This window comes from Biomphalaria glabrata, chromosome 11 (assembly GCF_947242115.1).
Source record: "Biomphalaria glabrata chromosome 11, xgBioGlab47.1, whole genome shotgun sequence".
Lineage (NCBI taxonomy): Eukaryota > Metazoa > Mollusca > Gastropoda > Planorbidae > Biomphalaria > Biomphalaria glabrata.
Window position 1 is genome coordinate 18,791,182 of NC_074721.1, and position 16,446 is coordinate 18,807,627.

The following is a 16,446-nucleotide window of genomic DNA, read 5'->3' on the forward strand; positions in this document are numbered from 1 at the left end:
AAGTGATAGGATCATTGCGTATTCAGAAAGCTAAAAGCATGAAATTGTGCTAAACAAAAACAATTGGTAAACATATTTTAATCGCATAGATTTATTAGGGCATATTACAAATTTAATTACCTGATTGATCCAAACTAATTGATATCTAGACTCTATACACTTTATATAAGCATTTTTTTGTGCATTAAACATTTTTTTTAGTTTATTTAATGAAAACAAAGGAATGTCAACTTTTTATACCAGGAACAAATGTAAATATTAAATTTTGTGGTTGTTAAAACTAGACCCATCATTGATAAAGTAAAAACACATTTCACCACACTAAAATAATGTTCAACTTCGCACAGCCTGGGAGAAGTAAGTAAGTTCTTTTTGACAAAAACTCCATTGTCATTTTACTATAGGACCATTTTCAGAGAAACCTTTCAGAAAAAAGTGGCCGTAAACTTGATTAGGAAATTAATAGTTTAAAATATCAACACAACAATAACAACAAAATTTTAAGGAATTACAAATTTTAGGATTTTGAAACGAAAATAAACTAAATAATAACTACTATTAGTACACTTAGTGGTAGCATTTCTATGAGTAAAAAAAAAACAAATTTAAATAATTTATTTTGACTTTTTATTTTTGGATATCGAGCCTAAATTTCACACATAAACTCATGATGAGTGACAACACATGTCATTCATGTTTCAGAAATATTATATTAGTTATATCTCTTTTTCACATGTCCGCCCCAATACATAGACACAACATTGTTTTTCTATGTTATGTGAATATAAAGTAGAAATTAAACCAACATTTTTTTTTATTTTAGCATGTTTTATAACATTTGCTTGGTAAAATTTAGTTATAAAATGTATAGCCTCTGAGTTTACCGAAAATTCAAACATTATTAATCACTTCAACTATAATTTTGAAAGCAAGACTGTAGCCACAATTTGTGTTTCATTTTGTTGTTAAAAAGTCCAATGTTTATTGGTTGCAGGGACATTTGTTGTTAGTTGCTGGAAACAGATTCACGTTCTGTAGATGCACTATGCCGGCCAGTGCCGCCTGGAATCCTGCGTTGTAATCCACCTGAACCTCGTTGTGGACCCAGTCTGGCCTGGAGTCCACGTATTGGTCGTATTCATCTGGACCCCCAACGATGGCGCCTGTAAGAATCTGGGGATTCGGTTCAGTGGAGGAGGACTGTTCATGTCCACAAGGTGCTGGCCTATCAGGGCAAGATGCTGCCCTGTGGTCAGGCTGTAAGGGGTATTTGGAACTGTATCCGACCTCATAGCTGAAGCACCCGCCGTTGTGTGGATTGTCTCCAAGTATATAGTTAATTTGTTCCACCGCCCACTTTCGGTATCTGTCTTGCTCTATCCCTGAGTCAGCGGCTAACAGAGCCAAGAAGGCAGACTTAGCTGCAGTTCTGAAAAAATAAATTATATTGAGTTATACAATCCACTTGCTGTACATTTTATAACCCAGTTTTTAGTTTATTTCTATCAAGTCAATTATTTGGAGAAGATTGTTATCCTAGGATTATGTAAGCGGATTACGCTGTTAAGACTTAGAGCAGCGCATTGAAGCTACTGACTACCAGGGTCTAAGTGACTTAAACCACATAATAGGTTTGGTTAAATACTTTGGATGGTTTCATGAAAACAGGGAGGTTCTTTTCAGGGTCAACGTGGAGCCGAGTGGAAAAGTTCATTAAACGAGACGATTAAATCATTATGGAAGCAAAACAAAACCCTTATTGGGTATGCCGAGTCCATTGACTCAAGCGGCTGTTTTTATGACGAACACAGTCAAGTGATTTAAAGAAGGGATAGGAGTTCCCCGGTTTGCTCCACCTTCGACCTCGTCTCAAGCACGATGGTCTGGGACACGAGCCATTGGTAATAGGGATGAAACACATGTACATCAACTTGACTCCCTTCCAGTTAAAACAATGGTTCAGACAGGTCAATGAAGGCATAGTTCCATGGACTTCCAATAAACAATTGTAAAGGTTCCGTGAAGACCTAATCAGAGGATCTAGTCACGACCGTACATTGTAACTTATCTCTAGTTGTCACAGCTACGTACCAAAATATATTTCCACATGAATGAACTCACCCCAAAGGTCCCCACTTCATGCGCCAGGCAAGACCGCAGGGAGTGTATTGTACCGTCCCTCCGGGAAGCCAATTGTTGAAGTAATCGGTGATGGATCTCCTGTAAGTTGAGTCTTGAGTCTCCTCAAACAAAAGCTGCTGACACGACACTGGACAATAAACAATCACAACACAAGGTCAAACAGCCATTATATTCAACATATTCAACGTTTTCAACATATTCAACTTTTTCACTATATTAAGATATGGGTTAATGTTCCCTAAGCTCGTGTATTCATTGCTGACAATGCGATGCTTTCAGACAAACTCAATTGAGAGTTCGAGATGATACTAAAAGTTCAAATGTTGAGCTTACGATCTTTCGATTCCAAAGTTAAACCCCAACTCGAATCATGGGACACGAAGTTCTTTGCTGCATTCAGATACTCCACTAGGTGTGTCGCTCTGTACAGCCAGACAGCTGCTAGACACAACTCATCCGTGTCTTTGTCTGATGTGTAAATACCAGTCTGATAGGGTCCTCTAGGTAGCCAGATATATAGACACAATCAATGTCAGGACAGCTGTAATAACAAAATATCTATCTATCTATCTATCTATCTATCTATCTATCTATCTATCTATCTATCTATCTATCTGTCTGTCTGTCTGTCTGTCTGTCTGTCTAGCTTATCTCACCTATGAGCGACAGCGAACTTGTACAAGCTTGTGGCTGATGCCAGAAGCTGTTTGCTGTAAGCCGAGTCACCCTGATCTTCAAACACTAATGCCCCCAGAGCAAGTGCTGCTGCCGTGGCTCCAGCTACATCGCTACCCTGTGATGTGAACAAGTTACTTCTAACTTAATATAGAAAATATACGATCTGAAGGACAATCTGCAAGCGTAACTTAATGAAACAAAGTGTTCACTTGACTGTCAGGTTATAATGCAGGCATATATTCTATACAAATCTATTGTGTCATAGAACAGATAGAAATCAATGATAGAAAACTAATAGAAAATAATTCAACGTATAAACAATACATAAATAAATTCATTTTTTTATTGTATAGAGAAAAAAAAGTGGACAGTAAATGTATTTATTGATTGACATAAGTTACAGACTGTAGACATGTTTGTGTAATTTCGAGGTCACTTCCTTGATATGTTTATGGGATGTGTTGAGGTGATACTAGTGATATGTTTAGGGGACGTGTTGAGGTGATACTAGTGATATGTTTAGGGGATGTGTTGAGGTAATACTAGTGATATGTTTAGAGGATGTGTTGAGGTGATACTGGTGATATGTTTAGGGGATGTGTTGAGGTGATACTAGTGATATGTTTAGGGGACGTGTTGAGGTGATACTAGTGATATGTTTAGGGGATGTGTTGAGGTAATACTAGTGATATGTTTAGAGGATGTGTTGAGGTGATACTGGTGATATGTTTAGGGGATGTGTTGAGGTGATACTAGTGATATGTTTAGAGGATGTGTTGAGGTGATACTGGTGATATGTTTAGGGGATGTGTTGAGGTGATACTAGTGATATGTTTAGGGGATGTGTTGAGGTGATACTAGTGATATGTTTAGGGGATGTGTTGAGGTGATACTGGTGATATGTTTAGGGGATATCACTGGTGATGCTGGTGATGCCAAGGGTGAGGTGTTTAGAAAATGTCAATGGTGATGTGCTTAGGCCTATCACAAAACGTACAACTTTGAAAACATGTTTAGAAATGAGGACTTCAAGTATGATCGATGGTTTGTTTCAGTTCTCAAGTGATCGATGGTTTGTTTCAGTTCTCAAGTGATCGATGGTTTGTTTCAGTTCTCAAGTGATGGATGGTTTGTTTCAGTTCTCAAGTGATCGATGGTTTGTTTCAGTTCTCAAGTGATCGATGGTTTGTTTCAGTTCTCAAGTGATCGACTCATAGCTCAAACAGAAATGATATTTTAAAAGATTTCTAGGCTGTTCAAAGCATGACCAGTCTATAACACAGTGTTGCTGCTCAAGTCAACTGTTGGCTGAGGGAGACGTTATTTGAAACTGTTGTCAGAAACCATCCAAATAAAAACATTAACTCTTTCTCTCCTTATTAACGATACCATCGTTTTTTTAATTAAATTAAATTAATTTTTGGCTTTTAAACTTGAATTTGTCTTCTATAAAAAGAGCATACATTCTATAATTCTTTACCAAAAGTAACGTATTCTGATGACAAACCAAAATGTTATTGAAGTTTAATCCTAACGGGGTAAAAACGTGAAAAATAATTACGAAGATAAAGAGTCCATAATAATTACTCTTTTATTCTGACAGTGTGTTACCAAGAAATTAACAATTTTACAAACATCTATAAGCAACTCAATAAGAGATAAATAAGGCAGAATTTACATTCCGTACTTAATTATGAAAGTGCCAACTTACCGGATGGGCAGCACTGGCTACTTTACAAGGTCTCGGATGAGTCATGTCTTCAGGACGTCCCCAGTAAGCGTATTCTATATTCTCTTCGCCCACCTGGTAGACAAGTTCTTGTTTTGTTGGATTCCAAGCCTTCAGGAAGTAGTCCAGCGGCCATTTGACCATGTCGTACATTTGGGTCAACTGTCCAGCACCAACGTAAGCGTCCTTCCATCTAGACATCAGTCAAAACAATATGTACAGAGTTTAGAGATTTGAACGACAGTCAGTACAATACAAACTCTCTATTTATATCTTTTAGTGCCATGATTTAACAAAATGATACTTTTCTTTTAAAAAAAATATATACTCTAAGAAAACAGAGTTGTAGCTGATGATTATAAATACAGTTAGAAAAAAATCAGCTTAAGAAACTTTATCATATTGTCATATATCAGTCTGTCATTTATCATCCCCTCATTTATCATCCTGTCGTTTATAGCTAGTATGTATATAAACTGAGAATGAGTGTACCTATCGCAAATCGTGATAGATTCACGACTTCAAATATTTACAAAATGATCTGGCTAAATCATGCTTCCTCCTCATTGGCGGAAAGAGTTTCCATTTATCTGTTTTAGAGTACATGATTTACAAGTTCTTCAGACAAACACAATACTACATTGTGATATACTATTGTCAGTGGCGTAGCATCCATGGCGCGAAGGAGCTCAATGAACCCAGGCCCACGACCATTAGGGGCACAAAGTCTGTGACTTACCAACCATGGCAAGTTTGAGCCCATGGCTCTCGAGCGATTGAGCCCACATGAATTAAAACTACTTGCATTTGGCATTTGAATGTCTTTTGGTAAATATTCAGACTACCGATTTTTTTGCCACACATTAAATTTGTCTTCCTTGGGGGGGGGGGGGTACCAACATTTTCTTCAACCCGGGCCCACGGTTACCTTGCTACGCCACTGACGATTGCCTTAGTCTAAAGCCGAGGAACGATTCTAATGTCAGTTGTTTTTACAAAACCTTATATCCACTCACTCAGTCTATCCGGTACAAGTTTAAACACATCATTTCTCTCATACATATTCTCGGATCAAGCTGAAGCACAATTATTCATTGGCGTAGACAGTACAAGAATCAAATAAGAAAAAAAAATTAACCCAATAGTCAATTAATTACTGGCTATTAATTATTTTCTTAGACACCAACGAGGGAAATTAATCCTTCAGTATTCACAGATAAAATTAAATATGTCGGGTTTGGTCCAAGCCAAACTTGCCCTTGTGGAGCATCACTTAAGAAAGCTGACCATGTCCTTCAAAGCTTCATACTTTATCAAGAGACCCGAAAAAAAAAACAACTCTGGTACCAAAACCCTCCTATAAAAGAAAACTATATGGAGACCTGCCTGATCTGAAATCCACTGCGCGGTACATCTCAGATCTAGCAGTAAATGATGTGAAGCCTCCAACATTAATAATGACAACTAAGAAAAAGTCCTCTCACATAATTGTACGCGTTATTTCTCCCACAACCCATTAAGGGATCAAGTTGGAATTTTAAATGTATACACACTGTACCTAATAAGTCATTAATCAATTATAACATAATAAGTTGGTCAATTAATTATTGGTAATTAATTTTTTTTTGTTTGATATCGAAATGGAAAATAACTTCTTCATTATTGAGAGATATACTTTGGTCCTCGAGATAAATCAATAGGGCTAGCAGCTAGTTTTAGAACAATAAATAATTAAATAAATGCTGTTGTCTCTAACAATGTTGTTACCTTTACACTACATAGCCTGTTGTCTCTAACAATGTTGTTACCTCTACACTACATAGCCTGTTGTCTCTAACAATGTTGTTGCCTTTACACTACATAGCCTGTTGTCTCTAACAATGTTGTTACCTTTACACTACATAGCCTGTTGTCTCTAACAATGTTGTTACCTCTACACTACATAGCCTGTTGTCTCTAACAATGTTGTTGCCTTTACACTACATAGCCTGTTGTCTCTAACAAAGTTGTTGCCTTTACACTACATAGCCTGTTGTCTCTAACAATGTTGTTGCCTCTACACTACATAGCCTGTTGTCTCTAACAATGTTGTTACCTCTACACTTCCTAGCCTGTTGTCTCTAACAATGTTGTTACCTTTACAGTACATAGCCTGTTGTCTCTAACAATGTTGTTACCTCTACACTACCCATCCTGTTGTCTCTAACAATGTTGTTACCTCTACACTACATAGCCTGTTGTCTCTAACAATGTTGTTACCTTTACACTACATAGCCTGTTGTCTCTAACAATGTTGTTACCTTTACACTACATAGCCTGTTGTCTCTAACAATGTTGTTACCTCTACACTACATAGCCTGTTGTCTCTAACAATGTTGTTGCCTTTACACTACATAGCCTGTTGTCTCTAACAATGTTGTTGCCTCTACACTACATAGCCTGTTGTCTCTAACAATGTTGTTACCTTTACACTACATAGCCTGTTGTCTCTAACAATGTTGTTACCTCTACACTACATAGCCTGTTGTCTCTAACAATGTTGTTGCCTCTACACTACATAGCCTGTTGTCTCTAACAATGTTGTTGTCTTTACACTACATAGCCCGTTGTCTCTAACAATGTTGTTACCTCTACACTACATAGCCTGTTGTCTCTAACAATGTTGTTGCCTCTACACTACATAGTCTGTTGTCTCTAACAATGTTGTTGCCTTTACATTACATAGCCTGTTGTCTCTAACAATGTTGTTGCCTCTACACTACATAGCCTGTTGTCTCTAACAATGTTGTTGCCTTTACACTACCTAGCCTGTTGTCTCTAACAATGTTGTTACCTTTACACTACATAGCCTGTTGTCTCTAACAAATGTTGTTGCCTTTACACTACATAGCCTGTTGTCTCTAACAATGTTGTTACCTTTACAGTACATAGCCTGTTGTCTCTAACAATGTTGTTACCTCTACACTACCTAGCCTGTTGTCTCTAACAATGTTGTTACCTCTACACTACATAGCCTGTTGTCTCTAACAATGTTGTTACCTTTACACTACATAGCCTGTTGTCTCTAACAATGTTGTTACCTTTACACTACCTAGCCTGTTGTCTCTAACAATGTTGTTACCTTTACACTACATAGCCTGTTGACTCTAACAAATGTTGTTGCCTTTACACTACATAGCCTGTTGTCTCTAACAATGTTGTTACTTACACTACATAGCCTGTTGTCTCTAACAATGTTGTTACCTCTACACTACATAGCCTGTTGTCTCTAACAATGTTGTTACCTCTACACTACATAGCCTGTTGTCTCTAACAATGTTGTTGCCTTTACACTACATAGCCTGTTGTCTCTAACAATGTTGTTGCCTCTACACTACATAGCCTGTTGTCTCTAACAATGTTGTTACCTTTACACTACATAGCCTGTTGTCTCTAACAATGTTGTTACCTTTACACTACATAGCCTGTTGTCTCTAACAATGTTGTTGCCTTTACACTACATAGCCTGTTGTCTCTAACAATGTTGTTACCTTTTCAGTACATAGCCTGTTGTCTCTAACAATGTTGTTACCTCTACACTACCTAGCCTGTTGTCTTTAACAAAGTTGTTACCTCTACACTACATAGCCTGTTGTCTCTAACAATGTTGTTACCTTTACACTACATAGCCTGTTGTCTCTAATAATGTTGTTGCCTCTACACTACATAGCCTGTTGTCTCTAACAATGTTGTTACCTTTACACTACATAGCATGTTGTCTCTAACAATGTTGTTACCTCTACACTACATAGCCTGTTGTCTCTAACAATGTTGTTGCCTCTACACTACATAGCCTGTTGTCTCTAACAATGTTGTTGCCTTTACACTATATAGCCTGTTGTCTCTAACAATGTTGTTACCTTTACACTATATAGCCTGTTGTCTCTAACAATGTTGTTACCTTTACACTATATAGCCTGTTGTCTCTAACAATGTTGTTACCTTTACAGTACATAGCCTGTTGTCTCTAACAATGTTGTTACCTTTACAGTACATAGCCTGTTGTCTCTAACAATGTTGTTACCTTTACAGTACATAGCCTGTTGTCTCTAACAATGTTGTTACCTCTACACGTCCTAGCCTGTTGTCTCTAACAATGTTGTTACCTTTACAGTACATAGCCTGTTGTCTCTAACAATGTTGTTACCTTTACAGTACATAGCCTGTTGTCTCTAACAATGTTGTTACCTTTACACTACATAGCCTGTTGTCTCTAACAATGTTGTTACCTCTACACTTCCTAGCCTGTTGTCTCTAACAATGTTGTTACCTCTACACTTCCTAGCCTGTTGTCTCTAACAATGTTGTTACCTCTACACTTCCTAGCCTGTTGTCTCTAACAATGTTGTTACCTCTACACTTCCTAGCCTGTTGTCTCTAACAATGTTGTTACCTCTACACTTCCTAGCCTGTTGCCTGTTGCCAGATATCAAAGCGTCCATGTACACGTTCAGGCAGTTGCTGAATTAAGGGAAGACAACTCACTTGTATAGTGACCAGAGGAGGAACTCTGCAGACGATGCCATGGGCAGACCAAACTTCAGAAAGTCCGCCCCATTGTACCATCCTCCTACCACGCAGTCTGACAGGGCCGAATCTCCTCTCCACTTGATGGGGTTGTTGGCTGGTAGTGGACCTGATCTAATTAGAGAATAGATTCATTAATCACTTAGCGTTATTTTAGTTTTATGTAACACACACACAACCTGCCCGGGCCTTTTTTTGACAGCAAATTTTGAATCTATTACGAATGTATGAACATGGGAATGAATTATTTATAGCATGTCTAGAAATTCCTATTTGAATTGTAATGAGGTACTAGGGTCAAAATCTAGTTGTTCAGAAAAAAAAATATTTTCATTTTTCCAATTAGCGATTTAAAGATAATCTCAATAAACCTTCTTTATATTTTCAAGAATCATAAAAAATCCAATGTTCTACACACACACACACACACACAATATTTTTAAAATCAATTTCTTCTTTATGTTTAAATAATAAAATAAAATAAATATTGATATCTTATTTGTAACAAAAATTGACTTATGGAGATCCAAGACACGACATTCGCGTAATTAACACGACGCTTTTATAAAATTAGCAAAGCAACCAGACTTCTATGTGCGAAACAAATAATTTAATATTGGATTTTTTTTACTTCCATTCAATACACACATTTTCGCATCACTTCAGTTTCTAACCACCTTTAAACCAACTTTTCTTTCCACCCTTCGAACCCCAGAGAAAGTGTAAGCTAATAGTAGGCTTTGGAAGAGGAAAACTCATCATGTGCGTAGCTAGGATTTTTTTTCGGGGGCGGATAGGTGGATGTTTCTCCCTCCCCCCAGGCCAATATTTATATATATATATATGTGTGTGTGTGTGTGTACTTAATTAATCACTATTACATTCTGTTCCTTCATTCTTTAGGAAGACGTTTATTGTAAGTTTTTCCTGAAGTTTTTGGAAAAACTGTAGACTCCCCGCCCTTGCCAGCACGAGGGGTCTGGGGGAACGCTGTGAGTTCCACCATCTGGGTTCGGGGCGGAGCCCCTCCGTCAAGCATTATTTCCGGTATTGAAAGCCATCAAAGTGCATATTCTAAAGTGCATTATCCTTCTAATAAAATGTTTTATTTCAAAAACCTAATTCTGTATTTTTACTTATTTAGATCCTTCTGTGCCGTTCGGCGTCTTGGGCGGCATGCTGCTTCCACAAAGATCTGTCACTGGCAATGTCCGAAGCCTCTTCCCACCTTCTTTAAGGTCCTCCATGAAAGTGTGGCGCCAAGTTGTCCCTGTTTGCATTTTTCCTCATAATGGCCTCCATGTCATCGAAACTCTCATTATCCTTAATTCATTTTGTCGGAGAACATGTCCCGCAAACCACATGCGACCTCATGCGACGCTTTGTCACACCTTTACTAAGAGTTCAACTCCCAGTTTGGCATAGGATTTCCTTGATTAAGACCCGATCTCTATAACTGTCTCCTAAAATCTGTCTTAACCATTTAGTCTTTTTCAATTTCGGCAGATGACTATTCACTGCACTTTAGTAATGAGGCCCAGCCACTGGTAGAAATTTGTAACCTCTCCTGGCTACGCTATTGGAATGAATAAGTGACTGTAGTTTGCTTTAGATTTTATATCGAAAAGGGATGTTTTATCGTCAACATCATCTGTTGGGGGTTTTAAACTAAAAAAAAACAACTATGGTGGTTTTTTTTGTTTTTTTTAATTAGAATTTAAATTTAGAATAATAATGAAGAGAGAGGTATTCAACCGCAGAACGCTCTGTAGGGAGATTTTTAACTCAAAACCATCTGGAGGGGTTTTAAACTTGAAAAAAAAGGATGACGAAGATTAAACTCAAAACTCCCCTTCGATTGGCTACGCTCATTTTTGAGTGTGTAATTTGCTTTTTTTTATATTGAAAAGGTATTTTTTTTAGCTTCAAACCCTGCAGTAGAGTGTTTAAAACACAAAACCCCTCTTGGCTACGCTCATCGAATCTGGTGACTGACTTATATTGAAGAGGGGGTTTAATCGTTAATTTCGGAGGGAGTTTTAAAATCCATCTTAGCTCTTGGAATATGGGGATTGTCGTTTGCAGTTTTTTTGTTTTGTTTTACAGAAGAGAGGGTAGGAGGTTTTAAACTCAACCCCCCTTTGGCTGCGCTGGAGCAAGTGATGGTTTAGTATTAAAATATCAACTAAAATAAACAAAATCAAAACAAAAAATCAGTTGAACCCCAACCCCTCCTTGGCTACGCCCATGAAACTCATACATCACTTCCTCAACCTTTCTAAGTTCTATAACTCTTCTCATTTATTCACTTAGTACGATTTTCTTCGTATATGTGCATCTATTTGTGTAGGAGACGGCGGGAGTGGTAAAACGCTTGGCTTCCAAACCGGGGGTCCCGGGTTTGAATCCTGGTGAATACTGGAATTTTAAATTTCGGGCGCCTCTTAGCCCACCCAGCTCAAAGGAATACTTGACATTAGTTGGAGAAAAGTAAAGCCGTTGGTCGTTGAAGAGGCCACACGACACCCTCGTTGACAGTATGCCACATAAACAGATGACCTTGACATCATCTGCCGTGTAGATCGCCAGGTCTGAAAGGGGAACCTTACTTTCTATGGATAGACAGTTTCTATAAGTTAACATTGCCCATTCTAAACCCTATCCCCCCCTCCTTCCCGCTTCAATTTTACCTTTTCTTTACATTGAAAAACTGCAAACCAAACATTTTCTCGTCACCTAAGTGATGTGTATATATTGAGTGAGACACTGAAAGTTAGACCACGTAGGGTTTGAATCCTGACGAGAATCGGTTAGCTTGATAGGGTTAAACTAAGTCACTCCATCCTATCACTTCTACAGCAAGTCTGGTCTGGAAAGTGTGTGTGTGTGTGGGGTACATATACTGGTGGAGTGCTTCCTCCCCTCTTCATTTGAACTAATTGAATGACTAGATATTTCACTCACTTCCAGTCCAACCTAGAGAGCATAATGAGACCTAGACACTAGCTAGTTATACCTTTGTGCATCATAAAATAATATGGAACCTCCAAGGGCTGAGCTGTAGTTTTTCAAAGAAACACAAGGGGAGACAACGAGGGCCAGAATCACAAGAGTTATCTTCCTTAAGCACATTGCTCACAATCCACCTGTAACAAGATGTCAATGTAAATTCTTAATGCAAAGTCAATGTAACTGGATCTAGACGCGATACTCTACAGCAGTAATGACAAAGCTAAACATACTTTGATCTAGACGCGATACATAATAGAAGTGATGACCAAACTACATGTAACTGGATCTAGACGCGATACTTTATAGAAGTGATGACCAAACTACATGACGCGATACTTTATAGAAGTGATGACCAAACTACATGACGCGATACTTTATAGAAGTGATGACCAAACTACATGACGCGATACTTTATAGAAGTGATGACCAAACTACATGACGCGATACTTTATAGAAGTGATGACCAAACTACATGTAACTGGATCTAGACGCGATACTTTATAGAAGTGATGACCAAACTACATGACGCGATACTTTATAGAATTGATGACCAAACTACATGTAACTGGATCTAGACGCGAAACTTTATAGAAGTGATGACCAAACTACATGACGCGATACTTTATAGATGTGATGACCAAACTACATGACGCGATACTTTATAGAAGTGATGACCAAACTACATGACGCGATACTTTACAGAAGTGATGACCAAACTACATGACGCGATACTTTATAGAACTGATGACCAAACTACGGCCCGTGGGTCCTATCCGGCCAGTGCTCCCGGGACCCTCGAAACTTGAACCGATATCGAAGCTGCAGAGGTTCTCTTGGACTCCACACTTTGTGTTTTATTGATGTGGCCCGATTTCCTCATCCTTAAAATGTATACATCCTTCAGACATTTAGACAGGGCCGGTCTTAGGCCACTGCAACCTATGCGGCCGCAGTGGACTCCGCACTTTCATAGGTCCCGCGCTAATTCCAGGTGTAAATTATTAAACATTTTAGTTTATCTTTCCGCGCCCTTCTGATTTTCCAGGAGCTCCTGGAAATCTCCTGAAATAGCAAAATAACCACACACAAAAAAAATCCTGGAAATCTCCTGCAATTATTAAAATCTTTTGAAAAATAGACACAATAGTCATTTTGGGGTATCATTCAATATGGAAAACGCCAATGCTACGCGTGATAAAAAAAAAGGGCATTGTCAGCTTTCATTTAATAAGAATGTAATAATAAGGCGAATTTTAACCAAAACCTAAAGTTTCAATACTTTACTTTAATAGTTTACTTGATTAAATGATTAAAATGCAAACACTAATTTTTTATAACAAAATCTTAATTTTCATTTATTATCCTTATCCCTAGCAGTACTGGCAGGGCCCGCAATTGTTAGGGCCGGCCCAGTATTCAGATCTATGAACTTCTTAAGGAAATTTTAAATGAAAAACCAATAACAACCTACTTTATTTAGATCTAGTGCTCTGTAGAGGAAATATGAAAACAGGTGCTTGCCAAACCTTTCTTTTGTGTATAATATTATTTTGTAACATTGTATTATGACCTTTAACCCGCACTCTATGCACTTTGCATGTGCTGCCAATCTAGCACATTTAGTTTTTCAAACATTTTCTGACTTTTCAAGCTAATAGTAAATATGAGCGATTCAAGAAGGTTCTAAGTTGACAGGCTTTAAGGAGACGGGCACCAAGAGGATCTATTGAAGTACACAACGGAAAGAAAAGATGAAAAAAAAAACCCAGAAAAAAACAAAACATGTTTTGTTTGTCCATAGCCTTGTAATTATTTAATCATAAAAGCTGCAACAGTGCAAGACTATAAGACTGGGCAGTCAGTGCAAGACTATAAGACTGGGCAGTCAGTGCAAGACTATAAGACTGGGCAGTCAGTGCAAGACTATAAGACTGGGCAGTCAGTGCAAGACTATAAGACTGGGCAGTCAGTGCAAGACTATAAGACTGGGCAGTCAGTGCAAGACTATAACACTGGACAGTCAGTGCAAGACTATAAGACTGGGCAGTCAGTGCAAGACTATAAGACTGGGCAGTCAGTGCAAGACTATAAGACTGGGCAGTCAGTGCAAGACTATAAGACTGGGCAGTCAGTGCAAGACTATAAGACTGGGCAGTCAGTGCAAGACTATAAGACTGGGCAGTCAGTGCAAGACTATAAGACTGGGCAGTCAGTGCAAGACTATAAGACTGGGCAGTCAGTGCAAGACTATAAGACTGGGCAGTCAGTGCAAGACTATAAGACTGGGCAGTCAGTGCAAGACTATAACACTGGGCAGTCATCACATGCTCTATGTAAAGTTCATGACGTGTCTCCTATAACATCACGTGATCTCCGCCTTGATGTTATAAGACATATTTCATTGAAGACATACCCAAGACTTTGGCTTTAGATGTCTATATCTTCCCTTAAATCATACAAAATAGTCCTAGGAATTGAGCATCCAGCTGAAAGCACAGGCTCTATCTCTCAGCCTTTACGCCCACTCTTGTGCTAGCTGTACATTTCACCGAATTTTTTCTTTTCAGAATATCTTGGAGAGTTCAGAAAATAGGTTTCGTGTCTGTAGATAAGATTGTGTGCTGTGAAAGTCTGTAAGTTAGACGCAGACTTAAAGTAGACTAGATACAAGGTTGCAGTAAAAAAAACAACTTGCCAATAAAATAAAACCAAATAGATAAATAGAATGTAGATTTAATCTTTAAAAAGCTAATAATCAATGCACTAGAATAATACAACAAATCAAGGACCAAATTCAACAATTCTAGAACAGAGGTAGAGATTAGATATGGGCAAATAACTAAAGGTCCAGATTTCAATCCAAACCAAGGAATGGCTGGGCCTCAGAGTTCGTTCAGTTTCAAGTATGTGATTGATTCATGACTACACGAGGCCCTGACCAAACAATGAAAGCAGAACGTGATCAAGCATTTCTCCATCCATTATATATGTTACAGGCAAAGTGCGATGTGCAGGAATGCTTAGGCATTGTATAGATTGCCTGACGTTTTTTGGCAAAGTACGAAAAGATTCTCCATTTCTTACTTTGTCTACGCATTCTATAAATTAACTAGATCTGCGTTAGGCAAAGCAAAAAATAAAATGTCTTATATAGAAAGATATTTATAAATTAAATATCAGTGAGTAAAAACAACACAAATAAACAACAGGATTTCTTAAGACTAAAACTGCCTTTGTAGGTTTATGTTTTTATAACCTATGCTAAGTGTAATATCAATTTTTAAATAATAATATAATTTTATAAATGAACGAATTGTACTTTAAAAAAGTATTATTCAATATGTATTGTTTTGTTTCCTTCTCTATTTAGACTTCAACAGGAAGCTATGAGACGTCGAACATTGAGCGGGTAAAACTGTAAACATGCAACGAGTTTATAATAATTGACGTAAGCAATTTTTTCATTTCATTTTTTTTTAAATTGCACGGAAGCTTTGATTAATTTGATAAATGAACTTGTGTTTTAGAAGACCATCACAACAAAACATTTTATCGGTTCCTAAATCAATGTTTAGTTAAGTGCTTCCTTCTTAGTAGTCGTATTGGTTTATAGTAGGCACATTTTCTTTCACCTTTCATACAACACAATAGGAAACATCTTTTTTTTTAATCCACTTTTACCTAGTGGAACACTACCCTACACATACACAGTTAAATCAACATTTCACACAGTGCCAAAATCAGTTCTAGACATTCTATAAAATGCCTAGGCAAAGTAGGAAATCAAGAATTCATTTCGCACTTTGCCTCTTAACATATGCACTCCACTTCAAGAAGAATTGCAATTCTATTTCATGTTTCTTTTATTTATTTATTATATATTTATGTTTATATTCATAAAGTTTTCGATCTAAATTTTTCCTACTGAAAATACAATATGACGGTAACTGTAAAACGTCCACCCCACTATATGAAATCACAAAATACATTTTAATCTAAATGTTAGGAAGCTTTCCATTAAATAATGAGACCTTGAGTCGAAATTACAATATTTGTCATGAGGCATTTATAAAGGTCGTTTATAAAGTTAAACCAAAGCCAAATCTCCGTTATATTTTCTTCTAAGCATTTACAGAATTTTGTTTAAGATGTTCGAGCACTTTTAAAGCTATGATTTAATAATTTTATTAATTAACTTTTAATGATTTGATACATGCTTTGATTGAATAATTTGATTGAATAATTTGATTGAACGATTTGATTGACTGATTTAGTGCACTATTGTAGGAAGTAGTATAATGCAGTATACTGACATCTTT

At 37.4% G+C, this 16,446-nt stretch overlaps 1 protein-coding gene across 2 annotated transcripts; it reads right to left on the reverse strand.

The window, feature by feature from the left end:
- Positions 1 to 610: 610 nt before the first annotated feature.
- LOC106054781 (endoglucanase A-like) lies at positions 611 to 14,656 on the reverse strand. 2 transcript variants are annotated; one of them, XM_056003897.1, is made up of 8 exons: positions 14,541 to 14,656; positions 12,132 to 12,261; positions 9,074 to 9,229; positions 4,532 to 4,742; positions 2,799 to 2,935; positions 2,476 to 2,642; positions 2,122 to 2,269; positions 611 to 1,429 (listed from the first exon to the last, which is right to left on the reverse strand). In XM_056003897.1, exons 2-8 carry the CDS (start codon positions 12,245 to 12,247, stop codon positions 982 to 984), a joined length of 1,383 nt encoding a protein of 460 aa, XP_055859872.1. In that variant the 5' UTR covers positions 12,248 to 12,261; positions 14,541 to 14,656; the 3' UTR covers positions 611 to 981. The 2 variants fall into 2 exon arrangements, with proteins under 2 accessions (XP_055859872.1, XP_055859871.1); XM_056003896.1 differs by lacking the exon at positions 14,541 to 14,656 and adding an exon at positions 13,599 to 13,737.
- Positions 14,657 to 16,446: the final 1,790 nt, after the last annotated feature.

Bases quoted from the DNA above. Each gene is read 5' to 3' on its own strand.
- LOC106054781 (XM_056003897.1), bottom strand. From the start codon at position 12,247: ATGTGCTTAAGGAAGATAACTCTTGTGATTCTGGCCCTCGTTGTCTCC. The intron at 2,936-4,531 runs GTAAGTTGGCAC...TTCACATCACAG, and splicing joins TAGCCAGTGCTGCCCATCCG to GGTAGCGATGTAGCTGGAGC. The intron at 2,270-2,475 runs GTAAGCTCAACA...TTTATTGTCCAG, and splicing joins AACTTTGGAATCGAAAGATC to TGTCGTGTCAGCAGCTTTTG.